The 19791-nt window shown below is 40.1% G+C and overlaps 2 protein-coding genes and 3 long non-coding RNA genes across 10 annotated transcripts in view; 4 read left to right on the top strand and 1 right to left on the bottom strand.

Moving 5' to 3' along the window:
* The first annotated feature begins 534 nt into the window (after positions 1-534).
* adrb2a (adrenoceptor beta 2, surface a) lies at positions 535-4363 on the top strand. Its single transcript, XM_085906329.1, has 2 exons — positions 535-702; positions 952-4363. Exon 2 carries the CDS (start codon positions 952-954, stop codon positions 2200-2202), a length of 1251 nt encoding a protein of 416 aa, XP_085762455.1. The 5' UTR covers positions 535-702; the 3' UTR covers positions 2203-4363.
* Positions 4364-7860: 3497 nt separating this feature from the next.
* Positions 7861-8368, top strand: LOC147061252 (uncharacterized). The gene is made up of 3 exons (XR_015068422.1): positions 7861-7915; positions 8114-8206; positions 8290-8368. It is a non-coding gene; the product is annotated as an uncharacterized LOC147061252 (long non-coding RNA).
* A 1521-nt stretch (positions 8369-9889) lies between these two features.
* On the top strand, positions 9890-13905 carry LOC147061251 (uncharacterized). Of its 3 annotated transcripts, none has more exons than XM_085905445.1 (6): positions 9890-9972; positions 10903-10959; positions 12098-12515; positions 12765-12836; positions 12911-13057; positions 13164-13904. In XM_085905445.1, the coding sequence occupies exons 3-6, from the start codon at positions 12099-12101 to the stop codon at positions 13377-13379; spliced, it is 852 nt and encodes a 283-aa protein (XP_085761571.1). In that variant the 5' UTR covers positions 9890-9972; positions 10903-10959; position 12098; the 3' UTR covers positions 13380-13904. The 3 variants fall into 3 exon arrangements, with proteins under 3 accessions (XP_085761571.1, XP_085761573.1, XP_085761570.1); XM_085905447.1 differs by lacking the exon at positions 9890-9972 and having other exon boundaries at positions 10701-10959; positions 13164-13367; positions 13502-13905; XM_085905444.1 differs by lacking the exon at positions 9890-9972 and having other exon boundaries at positions 10704-10959; positions 13164-13903.
* Positions 13906-14785: 880 nt separating this feature from the next.
* LOC147061250 (uncharacterized) lies at positions 14786-18222 on the bottom strand. 3 transcript variants are annotated; one of them, XR_015065466.1, is made up of 7 exons: positions 18035-18222; positions 17415-17594; positions 17108-17194; positions 16738-16862; positions 16322-16589; positions 15588-15986; positions 14786-15398 (listed from the first exon to the last, which is right to left on the bottom strand). It is a non-coding gene; the product is annotated as an uncharacterized LOC147061250 (long non-coding RNA). The 3 variants fall into 3 exon arrangements; XR_015065465.1 differs by having other exon boundaries at positions 17108-17594; XR_015065467.1 differs by having other exon boundaries at positions 15695-15986; positions 17108-17594.
* Positions 18223-18446: 224 nt separating this feature from the next.
* Positions 18447-19791, top strand: part of LOC147061249 (uncharacterized) — a 32418-nt gene continuing 31073 nt past the window's right edge. Inside the window, exons 1-2 of one of the 2 annotated variants that reach the window (XR_015065501.1) lie at positions 18447-18561; positions 18784-18865. This is a non-coding gene — a long non-coding RNA (uncharacterized LOC147061249). The remainder of the gene's footprint in view (positions 18562-18783; positions 18866-19791) is intronic. The other variant, XR_015065500.1, reaches the window with a different exon arrangement.

The raw sequence follows: 19791 nt of genomic DNA, 5'->3' as shown, positions 1-19791 counted from the left end.
GCAGAGCCCTCAAATTGAACAAACAGCTGTTTTTATTTTATTTGTCTTTAAGGGGATCTCCCATCTGAATGTGCAGTATCACCGAGTAAATATAATGACTGAACATGTTTTGCATGGAAAATCAGCGGCGATATTACATAAATGGGGTTGAATTTAGTAGTTTGACTGCATGTGTGTGCAATTTGTCCCCCAACCTAGAGCCAAAAGTGTCAACTGTTAACCACTAGCAGACTCAATCCAAGCCCTCCAAATGCATCACTGAACACATTTTATGCATTGTAAAAAAATGCCTCTAAATGCAGTTGTTTTGTAATTTGTCACAATCATAAGATTTGTTTTTAGAATTTAAATTAGTTATGCTTTGTCAGCTTTTTGTCTAATCCAGTCACAGTTGCAGGAACAATGTGTTCAAACTCTCTGCAGCTCTCAGCTCCCTCTACCATGCATGCTCCCTGATTGGCTGAGCACTGACCGTGATGTCATCAGTGCATGTTATAAGGGTGCTGACAAATAGCCTGAGAGACACAGGAGAAGCAGTGCTGCTAAACCGAGGGGCAGCTTGAGTGAGACGCCAGCAGTCTAAGAGAAAGTGCGTAGAAAGAAAGACGTGGCGCTGAAGTTTTAACAGGAAGTCATCAGACGGTGACTTTTCTAGCAGAAGGAAGTGAAGGAAGGAAGGAAGGAAGGAAACCACCTGTTGAGGTCTGTACTTTTATTGTAAGGTCAACTTGTTAATCGGGCTTCAAGAAGTGGGCTTGCTGAACCTTTGCAGGATTGGACAGTGTTTTTGGCAACATTTTGGGTGTAATTTAACTAACTGCTGACATGTGGGTGTTCATTACTGAGTGCTTTCTTTTCCATAGTTGCATATTTTTTTTCTATATTGCATCCTGTCTCAACAGGTCACTGTTAAAATGGTGGTTTTAATGGAGTCATGTTGTATCTCTTCAGATGGGAAGTCCAAGCCCACCGCTGTACCTCGATGTGAGCCCAGAGATGATCAACTCTTCATCAGACCCGGCCAAAACCGAGGAGGGTTTTAGTGAGGCCACAATGATTGTGCTGGGCATGATCGTGTCGTTGCTCATCCTCTGCATTGTTTTCGGCAACGTCCTGGTCATAACGGCAATCGCCCGCTTCCAGCGTCTCCAAAACGTCACTAACTGCTTCATCACCTCCCTGGCTTGTGCCGACCTGGTCATGGGTCTCATCGTGGTCCCCTTCGGTGCTTGTTATATCATCTTCAAAACCTGGCACTTTGGTAGTTTCTGGTGCGAGTTCTGGACGGCGACCGACGTTCTCTGCGTGACAGCAAGCATCGAGACGTTGTGTGTCATTGCCATAGACCGTTACTTGGCCATCACCTCACCCTTCCGCTACCAGACCATGCTGACAAAGTGTAAGGCTCGCATTGTGGTGGTGCTGGTGTGGGTCATCGCCGCCTTGATATCTTTCCTTCCCATACACATGAAGTGGTGGATATCTGATGATAAGCAAGCCAAAGAGTGCATTGCTGATAGCAACTGCTGTGAATTCCACACCAACATGGCTTATGCCATCACATCCTCTATCATCTCTTTCTACATCCCTTTGGTCATCATGGTGTTTGTCTACAGCCGGGTTTTCCAGGAAGCCAAGCGCCAGCTCAGAAAGATTGACCAAAGCGTGGGGCGCTTTCACAACAGCGACAACCTCCAACCTATGGACGCCAACAATGGACGGGGACAGAAGAAGGTGAAATTTTGCCTGCGGGAGCACAAAGCCCTAAAGACGCTGGGCATCATCATGGGCATCTTCACTCTGTGCTGGTTGCCCTTCTTTCTGCTTAATGTGGTGGTTGCCATTTGGAAGGTGGAAGACATCGACCTCACTTTTAGGATCCTCAACTGGATAGGCTATGCAAACTCAGCCTTCAATCCCCTTATTTACTGCCGGAGCCCTGAGTTTCGATACGCGTTTAAGGAAATCCTCTGCCTTAAAAGGAACCACAACTCCAAAGCGGCACCTATGAATGGATACATCTACGATAGACACAGTTGGCAGAGTGAGCCGCAGGGGCGGAGTAAAGGCAACTCCGACGAAAGCGACGGCAATGAGGGCTGTTTGGAGCAAGAAGCATGTGTTGATAGTGTTGAGGTACGAGCGATGGACTCCAACGGGAACTGCAGCAAACATTTCACTATTGTGAAGGCTGTACTTTAAACTATGAGACTTTTGCCCATAGGGTATCTTTAATGTTTACACTGCTGTCATGCAGCTATTGACTTTGGCAGGTAAAGCCAGTCAAGCAGCATGGTAGAGGCACAAGATTCTTCTTTAAGGAAATGATATTTATCATGTTACAAAAATACTGTTGGCAGATTTTACTCATTCATTCTGTTGATATTACATCTACCTCACCACATCGCCTTTGGATGTTTGCTTCACCATTTGTGTTGCTGCAACAAGATAGCATTGCTGTTGTTTTAGCTATTCTCACGTTCAAAACGGAGGCATTTCTGCCACTAAGGAAGTATTGTAGATTCACCAGACTAGATTTCAAATGTCATCATCGGTGGTGCTCCTTTGCAAAACATTCCAAAAAGCATTCCATGTTCATTTAACCTTTGTTGAGTTGATGCATTTCTTGACAATGCAATTGATGAACAAACAACAGGTATGGGATCATTCTCCTTCAGCAGTTCACTGAGCCCCCCCCCCCATACGCTTGATCTCCCTTTTACAGCCTGCTTGGGAGGTTGTGCAGCAGATAGCGCCACTGATAAATAACAGTTATCTCCGTCTCGCCGGTACAAACTGAGCAACGCCCGGGGCCATTCACTGTCAGCTCTGTGATAAAAACCTGCACATTTGTAGAGCAATCAGCAATTCCATTATCAGCACTAACGTTTCCTAATAAGCATACTGTTTTAAATGCTTTCAGCAGCACATGCTGAGCAAGCAATTAATTACCTTCAGTGCACTGATTCATTTGAATGTAATGCCCAATAGTAGATGCACAAGCGTTTTGTTAAATATTGTTTTTGAATGAGAGTACTGTGTTTACAACATGAACATAAGTGTGTGTGTGATTTTGTGTGTGCCCGAGTTTGTGTGTGAATGTGCGTACCCCATAGAGGCCGGGAATAGCCAAGACATAACAAGAGATATGGTTTGTGCTAATCATCTTAATGACAAGAGACAAGCAGTGCACGTTTGTCACTTGAGTGATGTTTTCCAGATTTCTATAGTGCCATGAAATAATCCAGAGTCTCGGCACAGAGCTCTTCCCTTTGCGTGTCTGTCTCCAGGAAGTGCCCCAATCCAGCTGAGCCCAGCCCAATAAACAAAAGTAAATCCATTATCGCTACTGTTAAGCTACAGGATCTGATCGCCTCCCTTAAAACAACACCGCTGTACCGAGTTCCCTCTTTGAGTACTGCCATCACCCAAAGGACCAATTTGAAAATGAGTCTTATGAGAACAACTTTTTAGACGGCTGACATCTTCAGTCTAAATTGCTTTTGGAGGTGTGGTCTCTTGAGTCATGTTAGGATAACTTAGTTTGATTGCAGTGGTAGTTTGCGAAATGTCGCAACAGATGGCTGGAGGAAGTAGCGCATTAAGTGTTAGTTTTTGTGGCTCTCGCCTTGCCCTGGGTCTCTGAACTTTAAATCTTCCCCCACTAGTTTGCTGGGTTCAATCTAGCGTGGCACAGCACAGCAAATTGACGCAAGTTGGGGTCATCCTACGTCAATGTGTGTGAAGTGAAAAACCAAACGACCTTTTACTGTCACATTTTCCCTGCCTGTTTTTCTTCATGGATTTATTACAAAATAAATTCAAGGGTCTAGTGTCATAACAAATGCTCCCTTGATGTCTTTTCACTGTAGTTTTTATATATAAAACAAGAATGGATTCCTGACTGTGTTTATATTTATTAGCACACACCATGAACTGAAACTTTGACTGTCACGTTTCAGGTTCATACAAAACGCAGCTCTCATTTTGGGGGGAATGGATTTTGAAAAAAAAATGTATTTGGCATGGTATATCTGTCTTTGTGCTGATGTGCTGTGCTCTTCCAAGTAATCTGTTTAGTCCCATTAATGGCGGCTTTGAATCACACTCAGCCGTATACCCACACTGCTCCCTCCTGGCAGTGCCCTATCCTTGCACCTCAACTAAGTAGTTATTTTAGTGCACACAACACTTTTGATGTATGCAGTTTCAATTGTCGTAAAACTAATCATGATACGTTGACAACATTCCAACTGGATGAGAACAGTGAGTCAATTGCAGTCGGTTAAGCGTCCTTACTACTGTGTGTAAGTGCGATGACATGCAAAGGCAGAGGTCCATTGGACTTCAATTAAAAGAAAAATATTGGAACATGTTTGCCTGATTTATACAAGCACTGAAAAATGCTTTGCAGAATTTTAAGATTGGAAGAAAGAACACCACAACTCACTCAATGGTTAGGCTACTTCGCATTACCTGAATGTTATTGAGATTTTGCATAATGACTGTCTGGTGGACTGCTGTGGCACATTAATGTGTCAATTAGTAATATTAAATATGCTTCAGCCACACTGTGAAATGTGGCCGCTCTTGCTGCTCAGTGTTTATTAGATGTTTTTCAACTCCTTCACGCACAAGTTTGTGGGAGATATACGTCTGTTGCGTCGTGTGATGTCTTGAGATATTTATAAAAAAGCCTGAGCTGTTGTTTTGAACTAAATTATTTCCGTGTGGCATGTACTGTCCTCATTTTGTGATCATTAAAATGCTCAACAATAAGAAGTCTACTTTTCTTGTGGTGTTCCTACATGCAAATTCAAAAGCACTCAAGCGGTATTTGATATTTGCATTCTTATTCCTTTTACACACTGAATAATGGACAATCAGATAAAATGTGGCCTGGCTAAACAAACTCCTATGTCTTGTTGATTAATTGTTTCATACTTACATCGAAGAGAATAAGGGACAATAAACTTACATACTAGCAAAGATAAGCGCTGTCATTTGTTGTCCAACTATCCTGGCAATACACTTTCTCTGTCCATATTTTCCATCTCTTGGCGTCATGTGGAAATTTGTGGATCTTCAAGTCTTTGCCACTTTGCGTGTGACACCTGACAGCCAGGTATGTGACCATTTTCCCAGTATTTTTTTTTTTTTGTCAAAATTTTACAAAAAACCTGGACCAGTGACAACAAGTGATTGACAGCAACCTTGCAACTGGAAAATCACTTGACTGCTTTCTGTCTGTAGTGACGACCACTGGCAACCCCATTTGTCGGTCATACTGTTGTTTGCATCACAAGTGAGAAATGTGGAATGCATTGCTGTGCCCTGAACTCAATCATAAAAAGTTTAAGTTACCTGCATCATACCTGCATGATTAACAGTGTGAAATCACAAAACCTATTTGCACACAGAATTTTTATGTAGCTAAGCTAGTTAATTGTACTCGTCCTATATTTGTCTTATCCTTGTTGCGGCACAATAAATGACCCCTGAGTTGAATAATGTTTTGAAATTCATCTGATCTTTACTCTGAAGTTAGTGTATCTAAATGCCTCCAAATGACAGATTACTTTTGTTGATACATCGGCCCAAAAAAAAGCCCATTATCTGCAACTGCCTATTATTCACGTCAATGACTAGAATCAGTTGCTATGACATAACACAAACTTCACCCTGTTAAATGTCTATTATATGCTTTGTTTCCACATAGTTTATCTTGAATGCTTATGCCCAACCTTGTCACTGCAGACAAGCTGACAGCAGAGATGGACGACTTAGTTTCATGAAACCATCATTTGTTTTTTACAACGAACCGTGAGACGTGTTTTACTTTTTATTTTCATTATTATTACATCTATACATCTTGTATTGGGCCTCCAGACCTTAGCCCTGGACCAGCTTAATGTGACCCTCCATAGCATCAGCGGTTGAGAATATTATAGTAGATGTCGTGAATTGACTGCTGACTGATGACATTTTCTTAAATACTTGCTAGAGTTACAGTCTTTTGTTTGCCCAAACACAATAGTATGTATTTGACTTTATATGCATTGTAGCAACAATATTAAGAGTCACATCCTTGAATATCATATGAAATTTTCTTGTGTTTTGAACAAAATGAGTGACTACAAAATAGAAGTATGCTGCTTTGATCCACAATATATGGCTTCTTGATTATATTCGTGATTTACAGCAATTAGGGTGGGAGCGTGTGAAAAGTTTTGTTGAAGAGATTGAACTGTCTCCTGACATTTTGGTGACTTAAGCGAACAAGGCACCATCATGTCTGCCGTCCCAACAATCCCATGGGCTTCTCTCGCTTACGAGCGTGTATTCACAGTCGCATGTAAAATCTCACTGTCGATTCTTGGTCCCGTTCTGACAAACTAGTTCCACCTGACCCGAGGTTATAAAAGCAGGAAAGACTCCAAGGGTGGGTTGAATTCTGCCAAAAAAAATATAATAAAACAAATCTCTGAACAGCCTATGCAAGCTGGTAAAATAATATTTGGTGCTACATAATTGAATAACTTACATAAAACTAATAGGTGTATGCACTGTCAACCAAATGCACTCCTATGTTCAAATGAGAAAATTTCCTTTGACAGCATATTCATGGGCTTGTCTGTGCCACTATAGATTTAGGATGAAAAATGGCACCAAATCAGCTGCGTTCCCATCTTGAAATTGAATTGATCACTCATAGAGAAACTAACCCATAGCTGGTAAAGCTTGAATGAAGAGGATGATGCAATCCACTTTAAGTGATCTTAATACATGCAACCATCCATCCGTTTTCTATCCCACTTGTTATCATGATGGATTGGGTGAATGCAAGCTGTATTTTACATATCTTTTCTCCCAACAAGAAGCACTAAATATTGACACTTTTTCAAAATACACTAAAGCCAGCCAATTTTGTGAAATCTAGCAAGTGAGTGAAATACTGTAATGCCTGTGGTGTCAGGCACATCTGCAGGATTTATTTTTTTCTCTTCTGGTTTTAAAGCAGTGCTTGACTGATACAAAATGGGGCAAAGAAAATACATAAGGACCCCTTATTATTGAGGAAGTCGACCGCCTCAATATGTTCAAATGAGGCGAGAACAGAAAACAGACTAGGTAAGTTTCTCATCATTACACATGTTTTATCTTTCTTTCAAAAGACAGTAAATGCTGCCATTTCACTCTTCTGTATTTTAACAGTTTCCTTTATCTGGCGAAAGCAGCTCATCCCAGAATCAAGGCCAGTGTGCTGGCCTTGCATGGACAACGTGCCATCAGGTGCACAAGTCCAGCTCTTCGCACAAACATCAGTCCTTATTGCGATGACTTATCTGCGAATCATTTTTGTCGCCATTCCCAAAAAGCAGCTCGTCCCAGAATCGAGGCCAGAGGTAGGCATGACAAATTACTTTATTGTAATGTAAGTGTAGAAAAGGAAAGTATTACATTTGAATGTATTGTAATTCATAGGCAAGGTTGTGTAAGCCCTCTGCAGAATCGTACATTTTTATTCAATTTTTTGGGATTGTCCTTTTTTTCTCCACAAAGACCTTGAGCATGCCAAAACATTCATAATGGACCAATGACTCCCAAACCAAGGTGGCGAGAAGCGGACTTCTCATTCTTTCGTGAGTAGCCAATAAGACGATTGTCATGAAAGAGCCTCTTTAAATTTGAATATCTTTTCCACCTCATGTCGTCTCCACCTCAATGTTTTATTTTTTATTTTTTTCATGTTGCCTGTGGCTCCACACGCTCCATTTGTCTAGACAGGAGCTCGGCCACCCTGGGAATCAACCTTGATGAGAACCGACCTATCTCGCCAGAGAAATGAATGACATTTTACGAAGATTCATGCGCCCAATGTTCTTCTTAACTTTCTATTGACTGAAAGCAAAACGTAAGTAAGCCTAATTCCAAACTCTTACATTTGTAAAGCCAAAACAAAATGGTTGTGCTCGAAAATAGGATACAGGTATGTGAATGTTTTCATGTCATTCACTCTATAGAACAAAGATACTCGTTGTACATGTGCTGGAAGTATGACTTCATTGTAATGTGACTTTCACAAATGAATTGCTTATGATATTATGTACAGCGAGAGCCAAGCATTTCAAGAAGACTTGTACAAGGGAGCCCTGCATCATGGAACACAAACTCCCAAACACACATGACTTCTCCTGATTCTTCTGTGAGTAGCCAACAAGGAAAATTGTCAGGAAGCACTCTTCAATTTTACCGCTTCTCCTCAACACCTCCTTCATGTTTTTCTAGTATGCTCTTGGCCCAAGAGTCTTGGGTCTTGCCTGTGGTTCTACATGCATGCAGTCATGCAGACAAAGAACACCTTGCCCTTTAACTGTCGGAAGCTGTCCCTCTGCGAAGCCTCGTAGCATACAGTCTGTTTTCTGTTCTCATTTATTTATTTGTTTATTTATTTGTTGTTGATTTATTTTTTGGGCTATTTTTAACACTGCTTTGAACTTAGACGTTTTAACCGTATTGCGTTGCACAATTGTCAGCCTTTCTATATCTCTTTGCCTTAAATTATGTTGACATTATCTTTTGTATATCATATGTACCCCCAGTCTGACTCACATCTACAATCATGCTACACTTAAACTTTTTAATAAACATAGTTTGATTCAGTCGGGGGAGAAAACATTATCACATCAAATTATCAATTCAGTGAAACATTTATGGTTTTTTAAATTTCTGTTATTTCTTCAGAGTTTCTAAAAGTTATTTATAAAATTTCAAGCATTACATATTTGCTTCAGAAAAAAAGATCATACTGTATTTTTGTCCCAAAAACCACCAACTGTTTTTTATTTTCTTGTTATTGTTTTATCATGTTTTGTGTTTTCAATATTTACATGTAAATTTGTACACATACAAGTCAAGTCCAATTGATTTATTCTTGTTTGTCATTTGTTATGTTTATTATTTATTGAAACAGTAAAACATTTGATTATTTTTTTTTTTTTTAGTTTTGAAGAGTTTTTTAATATTTCAAGCATTATATATTCGATTCTCCCCCCCCCCCCAAAATCATACTGTATTTCTGTTCCAAAAAGCACCATGCAACTTTTTTTTTCATTCTTGTTTAGAAAGAAAAGTCTTAAGATGTATGTTGACTACTTATGTTGTGATTTGTCGTATAAAAGAACCTGTTTTGAATGACATTATGAAACTTTAATGAAATACTTATGTTTTATCTAAACTTTGCATGTTCATTCATTACTTTCACACTACTCACTATTTTAATGTCATGTCATTATTCATCAGCCAATGCATGCATCAGGGCTGGAGTGAGTTGGGATAGTCGGAGGTTTGTTTTTGGGGGAATGAGAAAATTATAGAAAGTTTACTATAATATTGTCTTGTGATCATAGTTTATTGTTATGTTGTCTTGTATGTACATTCTATAACTTGATATACTGTATATTGTTTTATCTTTGCGATTGTACTGATCACGTTGCATTGAAATAATTTGAAAAATATCGGTAATCTCATGAACTGTGGCGATTAAAGTTATTAGCATTACTGTACAACTATTTGATTACTATCATGACCAGTTCTAAAGATGCTGAAGCCCGGTCACTCAATCGTATCGTTACGTATCGCGTGATTGTGTTTACCGCCTTTACTTAAAGTCGGCGCTACCATTTTTCACCTTTTAAGGGGTGGGTGGTGGGGTGGGGGGGTCTAGAAGCATTGAGTTCGCGTTAATATAAATATGCACATGTTCACTCAATTGTGTAATCATATTTCACATGAATCTCGTAGCGATGTGTTCCGCTCTCAGTGTTTTTCTTCAGTGTGGAATAAAGTTTTGATGCTATGACAAAAAGTTAATATCCCTTTTCAGACTTCGCACAGACCTTCGCGCCACCGAGATGTGGGTGGAGACAAATTGATGCACCAGCTCTCATTCTCAGCTTGACGACAAGACAGGTAAGTGGCTTTTCAGACGTCTCACCCCTAACCCGAGATTTTTTTACAACTTTATTAAAAACCCTGAGTATATGCTTAATTTTTTAACCAGGATTGTTGCGATAGTTCGGAAAGTAGCACTTCCTCACTTCAAATTGAAGTTAATTAAGATCGTCACAGTTCAATTACTGTACTATTATATCTTATTACGCATTAACTATACATATACATCGACGCAAAATTCATTTAATTCAGTCAACATCTCTTAGTGAGCGATCTATAAATGGATAATTACAAATTCCGACCCTTCGTCCATTCACTTCTTTGGTTTCCGTTGAGCAAAAAAAAAAAAAAAACCCCACCCGCCATTACGAAATGCGCATATAGCAAATTAACTTGTAATTAGTAATTAATTAGTCAGTCAAAACTACATGTTTGTTTTGCGTTCCAATCAATTACGGAGGATTCCCATTTTTATTGCTCCTGGCTATGACTATTTGGACCTATCGTCGGCCGTTTGCTTCTGCCACAATCGCAAAATGGACGTGCCACGCCCATGATGCATGCACTTTGCGTTACGGAGTAAGGACATTTCTGGAAAGATACACGACGCGCAATTCATTTAGTTCAGACGACAACTCGTAGTCCGCCCCACATAAATGGATAAAAACAAGTTTTACAGTGTCCTTTAATTTAAATATTTGATTTCGGTTGGCCCCCAAAGAAATTTACAGGCGCCATTATGAAATGTGCGTCTCAAATTATATAGCGGATGGCATAAAAAGGGTGATCTAAAAGCATTGAGTTCACGTAAATATAAACATGTATATGTTCACTCAATTGTGTAATCATATTTCACATGGATTTAGAGCGATGTGTTCCGCTCTCAGTGTTTTTCTTCTGTGTGTAAAAGTTTTGACGCTACGACTAAAAGTTACCCTCCCTTTTCAGACTTTCACACACATTTCGCACCGCAGGAAAATTGGAGAATTTTTGAAGACGAGAAAGGTAAGTGGCTTTTCAGATGTCTCACCCCAACCCGAGAATTTCTCACAACTTTCTTAAAAACCCTGAGTATATGCTTAATTTTTAAGCAGGATTTTTGCGATTGTGCGGAAAGTAGCACTTCCTCACTTCAAACTGAAGTTAATTAAGATCGTCACAGTTCAATTACTGTACTATTACATCTTATTAGGCATTAACTATACATGTACAGCGACGCAAAATTTATTAATTCAGTCAACATCTCTTAGTGAGTGATCCATAAATGGATAATAACAAATTCCGACCCTTCGTCCATTCACTTTGGTTTCCATCGAGCAAAAAAAATAAAAAAAAGACCCGCCCGCCATTACAAAATGCGCATATAGCAAATGAACTTGTAATTAGTAATTAATTAGTCAGTCCAAACTACATGTTTGTTTTGCGTTCCAATTAATTACGGAGGATTCCCCTTTTTATTGCTCTTTGGTATGACTATTTGCACCTAGCGTCCGCCGTTTGCATCTGCCACAATCGACAAAATGGACGTGCCACGCCCATGATGCATGCACTTTGCGTTACGGAGTAAGGACATTTCTGGAAAGATACACGACGCGTAATTCATTTATTTCAGATGACATCTCGTAGTTCCCCACACATAAATGGATAAAAACAAGTTTTATAGTGTTCTTTTATTAAATTCTTTGAGTTTGGTTGGCCCCCAAAAAAATGCACAGGCGCCATTATGAAATGTGCTTCCAAAATTATATAGCAGATGACATCGTAACTGTAAGCACTGATATGTACTGACCGAGTAACGTTCGTAGTATTGAATCATTGCCCGGTGTTTATTTGTAGCAGTCTTGATATGCTACACACTCGTGAACTATTGACTTTGTCACTTTGCACTGACATCCGGTGGATGTTAAAAATCCCTGCTGGCAAACTCTTTTGTTTTAGTATAACAATGGTTATGTTTTTTTTTATTGTACGTGGCATTCATTTATTTTTATCCAATTTGAATATGATAATGATATCTTGTGTAGTTAATAAATTAATCGTAAACTCAGTCAGATGTATTATAATAGTAATTATTAAAAGAATAATTTGCCAATTTTCATCTACAAACTAAACAAGTCAATTTCTCCCTTTTTTTCTCTTTCAGAATGGCGACAAGAATGATCCCAGCGAAGGTTGTCGCAATCAGGAGTGCTGTTCGAGCACGGAGCTGGATCGGTGCTGATGATGGCACCTTGTCCATGCAAGGACAGCACAACAATGTGTCTGTTGCCCTCTGTGACGACAAGAAGGCATATAAAGTTGTTCTGTTTGAGCACCTGGCAGCCCTCGTCACAGAGGGCAACAGTTACATTTTTTTAAACTTTGGTGTGGATGAACGGGGCCTTGTGCTCCTCACCAAACCCGGCTCCAAAATTTTTATCGGGGCTCAAGTCACCACCAGCCCGGAATTGGAAGAAGAGGCCAGGGCCCTCGTATACCCTGACTCAGTGGTATCATCTCCTCAGGAGGTAGTGAGAAAGCTTCCTGAGGAGATGGTGTCACTTGATGGCATCATAAGTGATGTAAGTTACCTGCACCCACAAATGCACATATACACACATGTATTTGTGTACATCTGTGAAGACATGATGCATGTGCAATGATGTACATGCATGCGCATGCTAAGCCCCACCCACACACACACAAAATCATTAAAATCCTCTGTTTAGTACTAAGGTATCAAAAGTTGTTTTTGGTTGTGTACACAGACACGACACGCTCATTGTCAAACACAATTATTGTAATTGGGATATCAATTTGGTCCACTTTAGATGCGTCGAATCCGCATGGTCTGCCAGAGAGGCAACCACCTTGTGCCGTTTCGGAGTGTGACGCTGAAAAAGGTAAGTAGCCATTTGTACGTCACGTTTTGTAGCACTTTTCCCCCAAAACTATATGCATTTTTAAACAACTGCAGGATGAAGCCTCTGTCAAAATTGGCCTCTGGCGGGAGGCCAATCTCGTGGAGCTGAAGGTCGGCGCTTCCTTCCGATTCACTCATCTGAGTGCTCGGGTGAATGATTCGGGAGTGATGCTCCACTCCACAGTTTACACAGAAGTAGAGGTTAGTAAATGGCTTCACATATCTGTACTTTGTTGTTTTCCACCATTGGTAAACATTGTTATCCATTCATCAAAACTAATTTGATTGTTGTTTTTTTATTCAACAGGCCTGCAACTCCAGCCTCTCTTTCAACATTTTAGGGATCCATTATGGGGAAGAGCTGGTGGAGGTCCTGTCAAATACAGGAGACGTCACTAGTATCAATCTTGACGTCTGGAAACTGACATTCACCCAGCCCCCCCATATCCCACAAGATGGGATCCCCGTCATTGTCACGCGTGTCCAGGGCGCTGTGACAAAGATTGAATGTGTGAGTGAATGAATGAATGAATGAATGTTGTTGCATATTTGAATGAATGGTTGACAGGAAGGTGGAAGGAATGGTGATACGTAAATGTTTAATATTGAAGTTTCTAACAAAGTGTCCTTTTGTGTTCCTTTTAGTGATAATAACACCTCAAGGTCGGTGAGGAACGAGAACAACACCACGTCCAGGTGGTCGGGCTGCGAGAGGAAAACACCCCACTCCAGACCACAGTGATGACACCTCGACGGGGAGGAGCTGGCCATCGACCAATCATCACGCAATATTTTGCATGCTTTAATATTCAAATTGTGTTTCTTTAAAACTGGGCAACCCGGAAGAATGTGTCGTGTTTTGGTGGTTACAAAAACGCACGAGTTTTAGTGTGAGGGACCCGGGACCCAGGCCTGTATTAGTGCGCTTTGTTAGGAATAAACAATTCGTAAATTTGTTCTGATTGATCTACCGGTCTTCTCTTTGACAGAACGAATTCGCAAAATTGTTAGGTGCGCCAGTGTGTGGATTGGGACATAGAAACTTGTGTTAAGTGTTGATCGCAATTTGGAGTCAGATCAATAGCTAAAAATCCGTATCCTAACACTGAGTATCTCTTATTTAATGCGTTTGTGGATTTGTTTGTGAGCTTCTTCACATTCACATCATTCAGCACATTCAAATCATATTAGGAACATTTTCAAAATTCCCAAATTCTCCAAAATATCGTTTTTCAACTCGAATCTCTACATTTTTTAACCGATTCTACCCGTTCCAACTTTCAACTGTACATCATTTTCCTACCTATTCCAAAACCTCCCACTTACCAAAAATTCCACATTTTTCAACCAATTCAACCCATTCCAACTTTCAATTGTAATTCCAAATTTTAAATTTGACCAAATTCCAAATTTTGTTTTTTCTACTCTAATTTCTACATTTTTCAACCGATTCAACCCATTCCAACTTTCAATTGTAATTCCATATTTGAAATTTGACCACATTCCAAAATTTCGTTTTTCTACTCTAATTTCTACATTTTTCAACACATTCAAACTTTCAATTGTAATTTCAAATTTGAAATTGACCAAATTCTCCAAAGTTTCCTTTTTCCACTCTTAATTTTTGCGTTATTCAACCGATTCAGCTGGTTTCAACATCATTCTGCAGCATTCCGCAAATATTTATTCAACTTCTTCACCTTCACACGCAATTTCTCCAGGAATTGCCAATTCTAGTATTTATTTGTCCTTCAACTAGATGCCAAAACAACCAGCAGTAGACAATGATTTAATTGTTACAGTTCTCTGCTCATCAAAAGAGGCCATATTTGAAAATGCCAACATAGCGACTCCAAGCGCTACTGTGTGGACAGATCTGAGTGACCAGTTGGAAAAGAAGATGTCTGCAAAGGCTGTGTACACCTTTGTAAAAACAAACCGACACAATATCTGGTCAGCTCTGGGATTCAGTCATGATGAACCTGATCCTGAAACTAGCAGTGAAGCAAGCTCGGAATCAGGTCCTGAACTGCCATTTCAGCTTCATATTCCTTTTGACAAGTGGGTGGAATTTATTCCGAAAAAGGCTGAATACAAAGATAAGAACCGTCGAACCCAAAATAGAAACTATACCATTTTGAAGCCTGGCACCTGGACCCACATCATAAATGAACACATCTGGAAAACACTCAAAGTTCCTTGCACATTTGTTTTTAAAAGAGCCAAGGTCTATCCATCGGTCTCAAATAATTATATTGAAATCAGAGGATACTGCAAGGAGTGTCATGGCCTTCTCAACATTAATTGTGGCGGAGAGCCAGAAATTAATAGCCCAATAATATTGAACTGTTTTATTAAGAACCGTGATGACTCCCTTCACACTGGTAGCTCAAAGCGGTTTCTATCTGGACAGTTGCGTGAGCAGGTAGCCAAGGAATTTTGTGAGGGCAGGATGGAACCACATGTATGGCGAGCATCACAGGCAAATAAACTGATGGACTTCGGAGACTCTGAGCCAAGCCACCTGCCAAATTTGGCCACCCTGCGCAAGGCAAAGCAAGAGAAAAATGATTTGGCATTAGGTGACAAAAATCCAATTTTCTCATTGCAGATGTTGAAATACAGTTCACCTCACAGTGACAGCATCAAAGACATTGGACTTGACAAGTTTTTCTGTCACTATTGGAGTCAAACACAAATGCATGTGTACAAGAGCTTAAAGAAATCTCACCCAATATTATGTGTTGATGCAACTGGCTCAATAGTTAAAAAACTGATGAGACCGAATGGCACGTCTGGCCATATCTTTCTGTATCAGGGTGTTATGACAGGGCATACCAGTTCCAGTGTCCCAGTTGTGCAGATGCTGTCAGAGAAGCATGATGTTAATGCTATCACACAGTGGCTGAAGGAATGGATCCATGCAGGTGCATCTGTTCCTAAAGAAGCAGTGAGTGACTTTTCTCTGGCGATTCTTGGAGCTCTCGTCAAAGCTTTTACCCCTCATCCTGACCTGAAGAGCTACATCAATGAGTGCTTTAACATTTCATGTGGGAATCAACCTGGACATCTACCCCCATGTTTTGTCAGGGTAGATGTAGCACACTATTAAGATGATCTGCCGATGGGACTGCCTGAAAAACAAAATACCTCGTGTTAAGGATTTCTTTGTCAGGTCAATAGCACAGCTTCTTAAGTCATAATGTTTGCAACATGCAAAAGAACTTCTTCGTACTATCACCATTGTGGCACTGAGTGAGACACAGGGTAATGACAATTCTGTCAATCCCAATCCCTGTCCTATCCCATCAGAAAAATCCAAGAAATACTTGAGAGCGCAAATTGCAGAAGAATTTGTCGAGAATGAGGACGTTGAGGGACAAGAACCAGGTGATGCATTAAATCAGCACATCCAGACTAATGTCCGACAGTGGGTGACAGAAATATGTGAGGAGAGCAGGTCACTTGCCATGGCTGATGGGGATCGGGACAACATCCACTTCCTCCCTGAGATCATTCCCCACATAACAAGACTTGGAAGTTACTTGCCACTCTGGACAGCAATAATGGTCCCTCTCTTTAAAAGCACCAGCATCATTGCAAGTTCCGCGGCTGTTGAAGCAGAGTTCAAAAACATAAAAAAAGGCCTTTTCAAGCATGAAAGCCTACCCATTCGTGTGGACCGGTTTGTTGCTCGTCATCTTTCCTTCATTGAGGGAAACATGCGGATTTGCTGTGCAAAACAAAAAAGTGAAAAAGATGCGTGTGATGCCACGACTGTCAAAGAGCCTGACAATGTCTGCACTACTTCTCAAACTGAAGTAGTAAACAAAAGGGAAAAAAAATCTCATACTGGAGGGGAGCCAGATGCATCTACTCACAGTCTTCCAATGGATGACAATGCAGTTGAAAACTGGAGAGGTTTAGCGGTCCCACCGAAAAAAAGAAAGACAACTTCATATCTCTCTCCTTGTCCTGAATGGCTGCATATTGATACACAAGTGGGCTGGAAAAAAGTCAAGGTACCATTGTTGAAAAACGGGAACCATCAACAGCCTGTTAAACTTCGCACATCAAAAGTGTCTGTGCTCAATATTTGTGCATTTGATGCTGTCTGTCAATGCTTATGCTGTTCTTTCTGTGAAAGTTCTATATTTGAAAAGACTGTTCTGAACTATGAACGTGGGAACCAATTCCTCCACCTGGTGAAAACCATCACAACACAGAGTGTGAACCCACAGGTATACTTACTGAGGGCAGAACTGCTGGGAGAAATATTCAAACCTGTCCTCCTGACCTATGGTGCTCTCCAAATTGATGCACAATGCCACGTCTCCACTGTAATTGAGAGCGCAATGAGGAATATCCCAAGTGTTCATTTGATAAGACAATGCTCCTCACAGTACTGCAAATTAGGCCAACAAGTAATAAGGCAAGTTTCACTTGTTTGTGTAAACATTGCTGTCCTGCAGACCTGCGGCATGGCTCATCTTCAGACTGCTGCTGAAAAGGAACTAACAGCTACAAACTGGGAGAGTCTGTGTGGTTTGACACTGACCTTGGTAGCAGTTGCAAGGAAGTTACCTTACTTGAATTTCCCTCCAGTCTGGAGCTAAAAGAAAAGACTTTTACTTTGAGAGCAGTCATTGGCTTTGAACCAGGACCGACCCAGGATTCTCTTGGGCATTATGTGGCATACTGCAGGAGGACTGCATATGCCTGGGAGATCTATAATGACCTGGGAAGTGGAGTGAAAGCAGCATCAGTAAATACTAAGATCTTCCCACATGCTGTGTTCTACACAGTGCAGTGATGCATTGTTTGATTTGTTGAAAAAAAAAAAAAAGTGTTGATAAGGTTCCCTTTGAAAAATAAAGTTATTTTTTCAAGTTTTCAAGTTTATTTTTCTCGCTGTCATCAACTTCACATACATGTATTAATTGTTGCATTAATTAATGTTTTGGAACAGACATAGACTCACCAGGTAATTTAGGTTGCGGTGAACCTTTTTCACGTCAGATGTAATTGAAATAAATTATCATATAGGCTTATTGATAACAAGGAAATTAATCAATGAGCACGATAACACTAAAAGCACTAAAAGCACTAAAAGCCATTTCCCGCAGTGAAAGTTTTCTGGAAGCTAAAAAGAAAAAAAAAGGCTAAGAACATATTTACCTTGTATTCGTCTTGCATCGGGAGCATTCAAAGAGATTGACATTCGCGACGACATACGGTGACATCATCGCTATAAATTAAATGTGTAATAACTAAAAAAAAACAAGCAACACAAACGAAAATTTTTGCTGCACAAACCAGCACAAACAAAGCACAAACGAACGGTACCATTTTGGGTCCATTTGGAGAAAAAGGTGGGGCTGTGTGACGTCATCGCGAGACGTCGAATTCGGCGTCTGCTGCCAGCCACAAATGCCCGAATTTTGACAATTTTTCCTGGTCAACGGCTGTAAATGATTGCGTTGTTTTAAAAAGAACTTTATTTAACTCTAATTTACCCTTTTAGATAATATTACGTCCCCGGTCACGTGCCGCGGAAATTACGTCACTAGGCGGAACTTCCGCCAAGATTCAAATCCGTGGGCGCGGGGGGGGTGGTTACGTCGAATTCGGCGTCTGCTGACTGCCACTAATGCCCGAAATATCTTTATTTTCTGCTTATAACTGGAACGTCTAGAGCGTACACGGTAAATACGACTCATTGTGTTTAAAGAGATTTACTTTTGTGTAGTTTGACTAAAGTTGTCGATGTAGCTAGCGTTCACATAGCAATAGCAATGTGTAGCTGTGTAGCTAACCCTAGCTGAAACGTAGTTGTATCTGTGAATGTTGGGTCAGGCTAAATGCTAATCTTCCATTTTATTCCTTTACATTCCACGGCGTTTGTCGGCTGTGTTTTCCACTGTAAGAAGATTAAAAATACAAATCAGTTGGAGGCTCGCATCATTCACCAGGAGGCTCAATGGTTGGACGTTGGCGAACACTTCTCAAGTGAGTACCCCTTTCTTCCTCTATTTATGTTAAACACCTCCTATTAAAACTTCCACTGGCTGCAGACAGCCGTGTTTGATCCACCAACAGTATTGCAACTTGCAATTAACTCCTAGTGTCCTTCTCATTAATATGGAATGGTAGCAAATCCAAATTTGCCTGAGAACAAAAATAGATGAAATAAATTAAATAAGTCTTGTTCCCATTAAATAAATTAAGTAGGTTGTCTTCCCATTCCTTTTCAAACAAGTAAAGCCTGCCCATTTTGTGTAGTAGTTTTTGCGTCTATACCTAGTATTTATACAAAATCAAAATTTAAATGACTTTACTCATTCATTTATTTATTCAAACGATCCAAAGTTGTGTTGTGTAATTCACAACAAGTCTCATGTCAAAATTAATTAAGTATTTTTCCCACTCCTTTTCAAACAAGTATACTCTGCCTATTTTGTGTAGTAGATTTTCTGTTTATACCTAGTATTTATACGTCATAATTTAAATTATCATGATCAAATATTCACCCATTCAAAAGATCCAAAGTTGTGTGTACCTATGTGTAATTCAGAACATATCTCGTGTTACTCTACTCGCTCTTATCAACTTCTATCAATTTAACTAAGCGTTTAATACGTCTTCAGGTCTCATTCAAAAGATCCAAAGTTGTGTGCACTATGTGTAATTCAGAATAGATCTCGTTACTCCACTCGCTCATGTTTAGTACGTCCTATCAGAACTATAGTCAAGATTTGGCACCATCATGTGGTGAAATTTTGAATTGCAGCACATCCAATTTTCCCTGGGAATAAAAATAGACTAAATAAGCTAAATAAGTCTTACTTTTTCCCATTAAATAAATTAAATAGGTCTTCTTCCCACTCCTTTTCAAACAAGGTCATGTTACTCCACTCGCTCTTATTAACAACTTC

The sequence above is a fragment of the Syngnathus leptorhynchus genome, chromosome 2 (genome assembly GCF_054491065.1).
Source record: "Syngnathus leptorhynchus isolate UIUO chromosome 2, UIUO_Slep, whole genome shotgun sequence".
In the NCBI taxonomy this organism is placed as follows: domain Eukaryota; kingdom Metazoa; phylum Chordata; class Actinopteri; order Syngnathiformes; family Syngnathidae; genus Syngnathus; species Syngnathus leptorhynchus.
The sequence above is the reverse complement of the archived record's forward strand: the minus strand, read 5'-3'. Positions and strand labels throughout refer to the sequence as shown.

Coding starts and splice junctions, on each gene's coding strand:
- adrb2a (XM_085906329.1), top strand. CDS start 952: ATGGGAAGTCCAAGCCCACCGCTGTACCTCGATGTGAGCCCAGAGATG.
- LOC147061251 (XM_085905445.1), top strand. CDS start 12,099: ATGGCGACAAGAATGATCCCAGCGAAGGTTGTCGCAATCAGGAGTGCT. Junction 12,516..12,764: donor TTGATGGCATCATAAGTGAT/GTAAGTTACCTG, acceptor GGTCCACTTTAG/ATGCGTCGAATCCGCATGGT. Junction 12,837..12,910: donor GGAGTGTGACGCTGAAAAAG/GTAAGTAGCCAT, acceptor AAACAACTGCAG/GATGAAGCCTCTGTCAAAAT.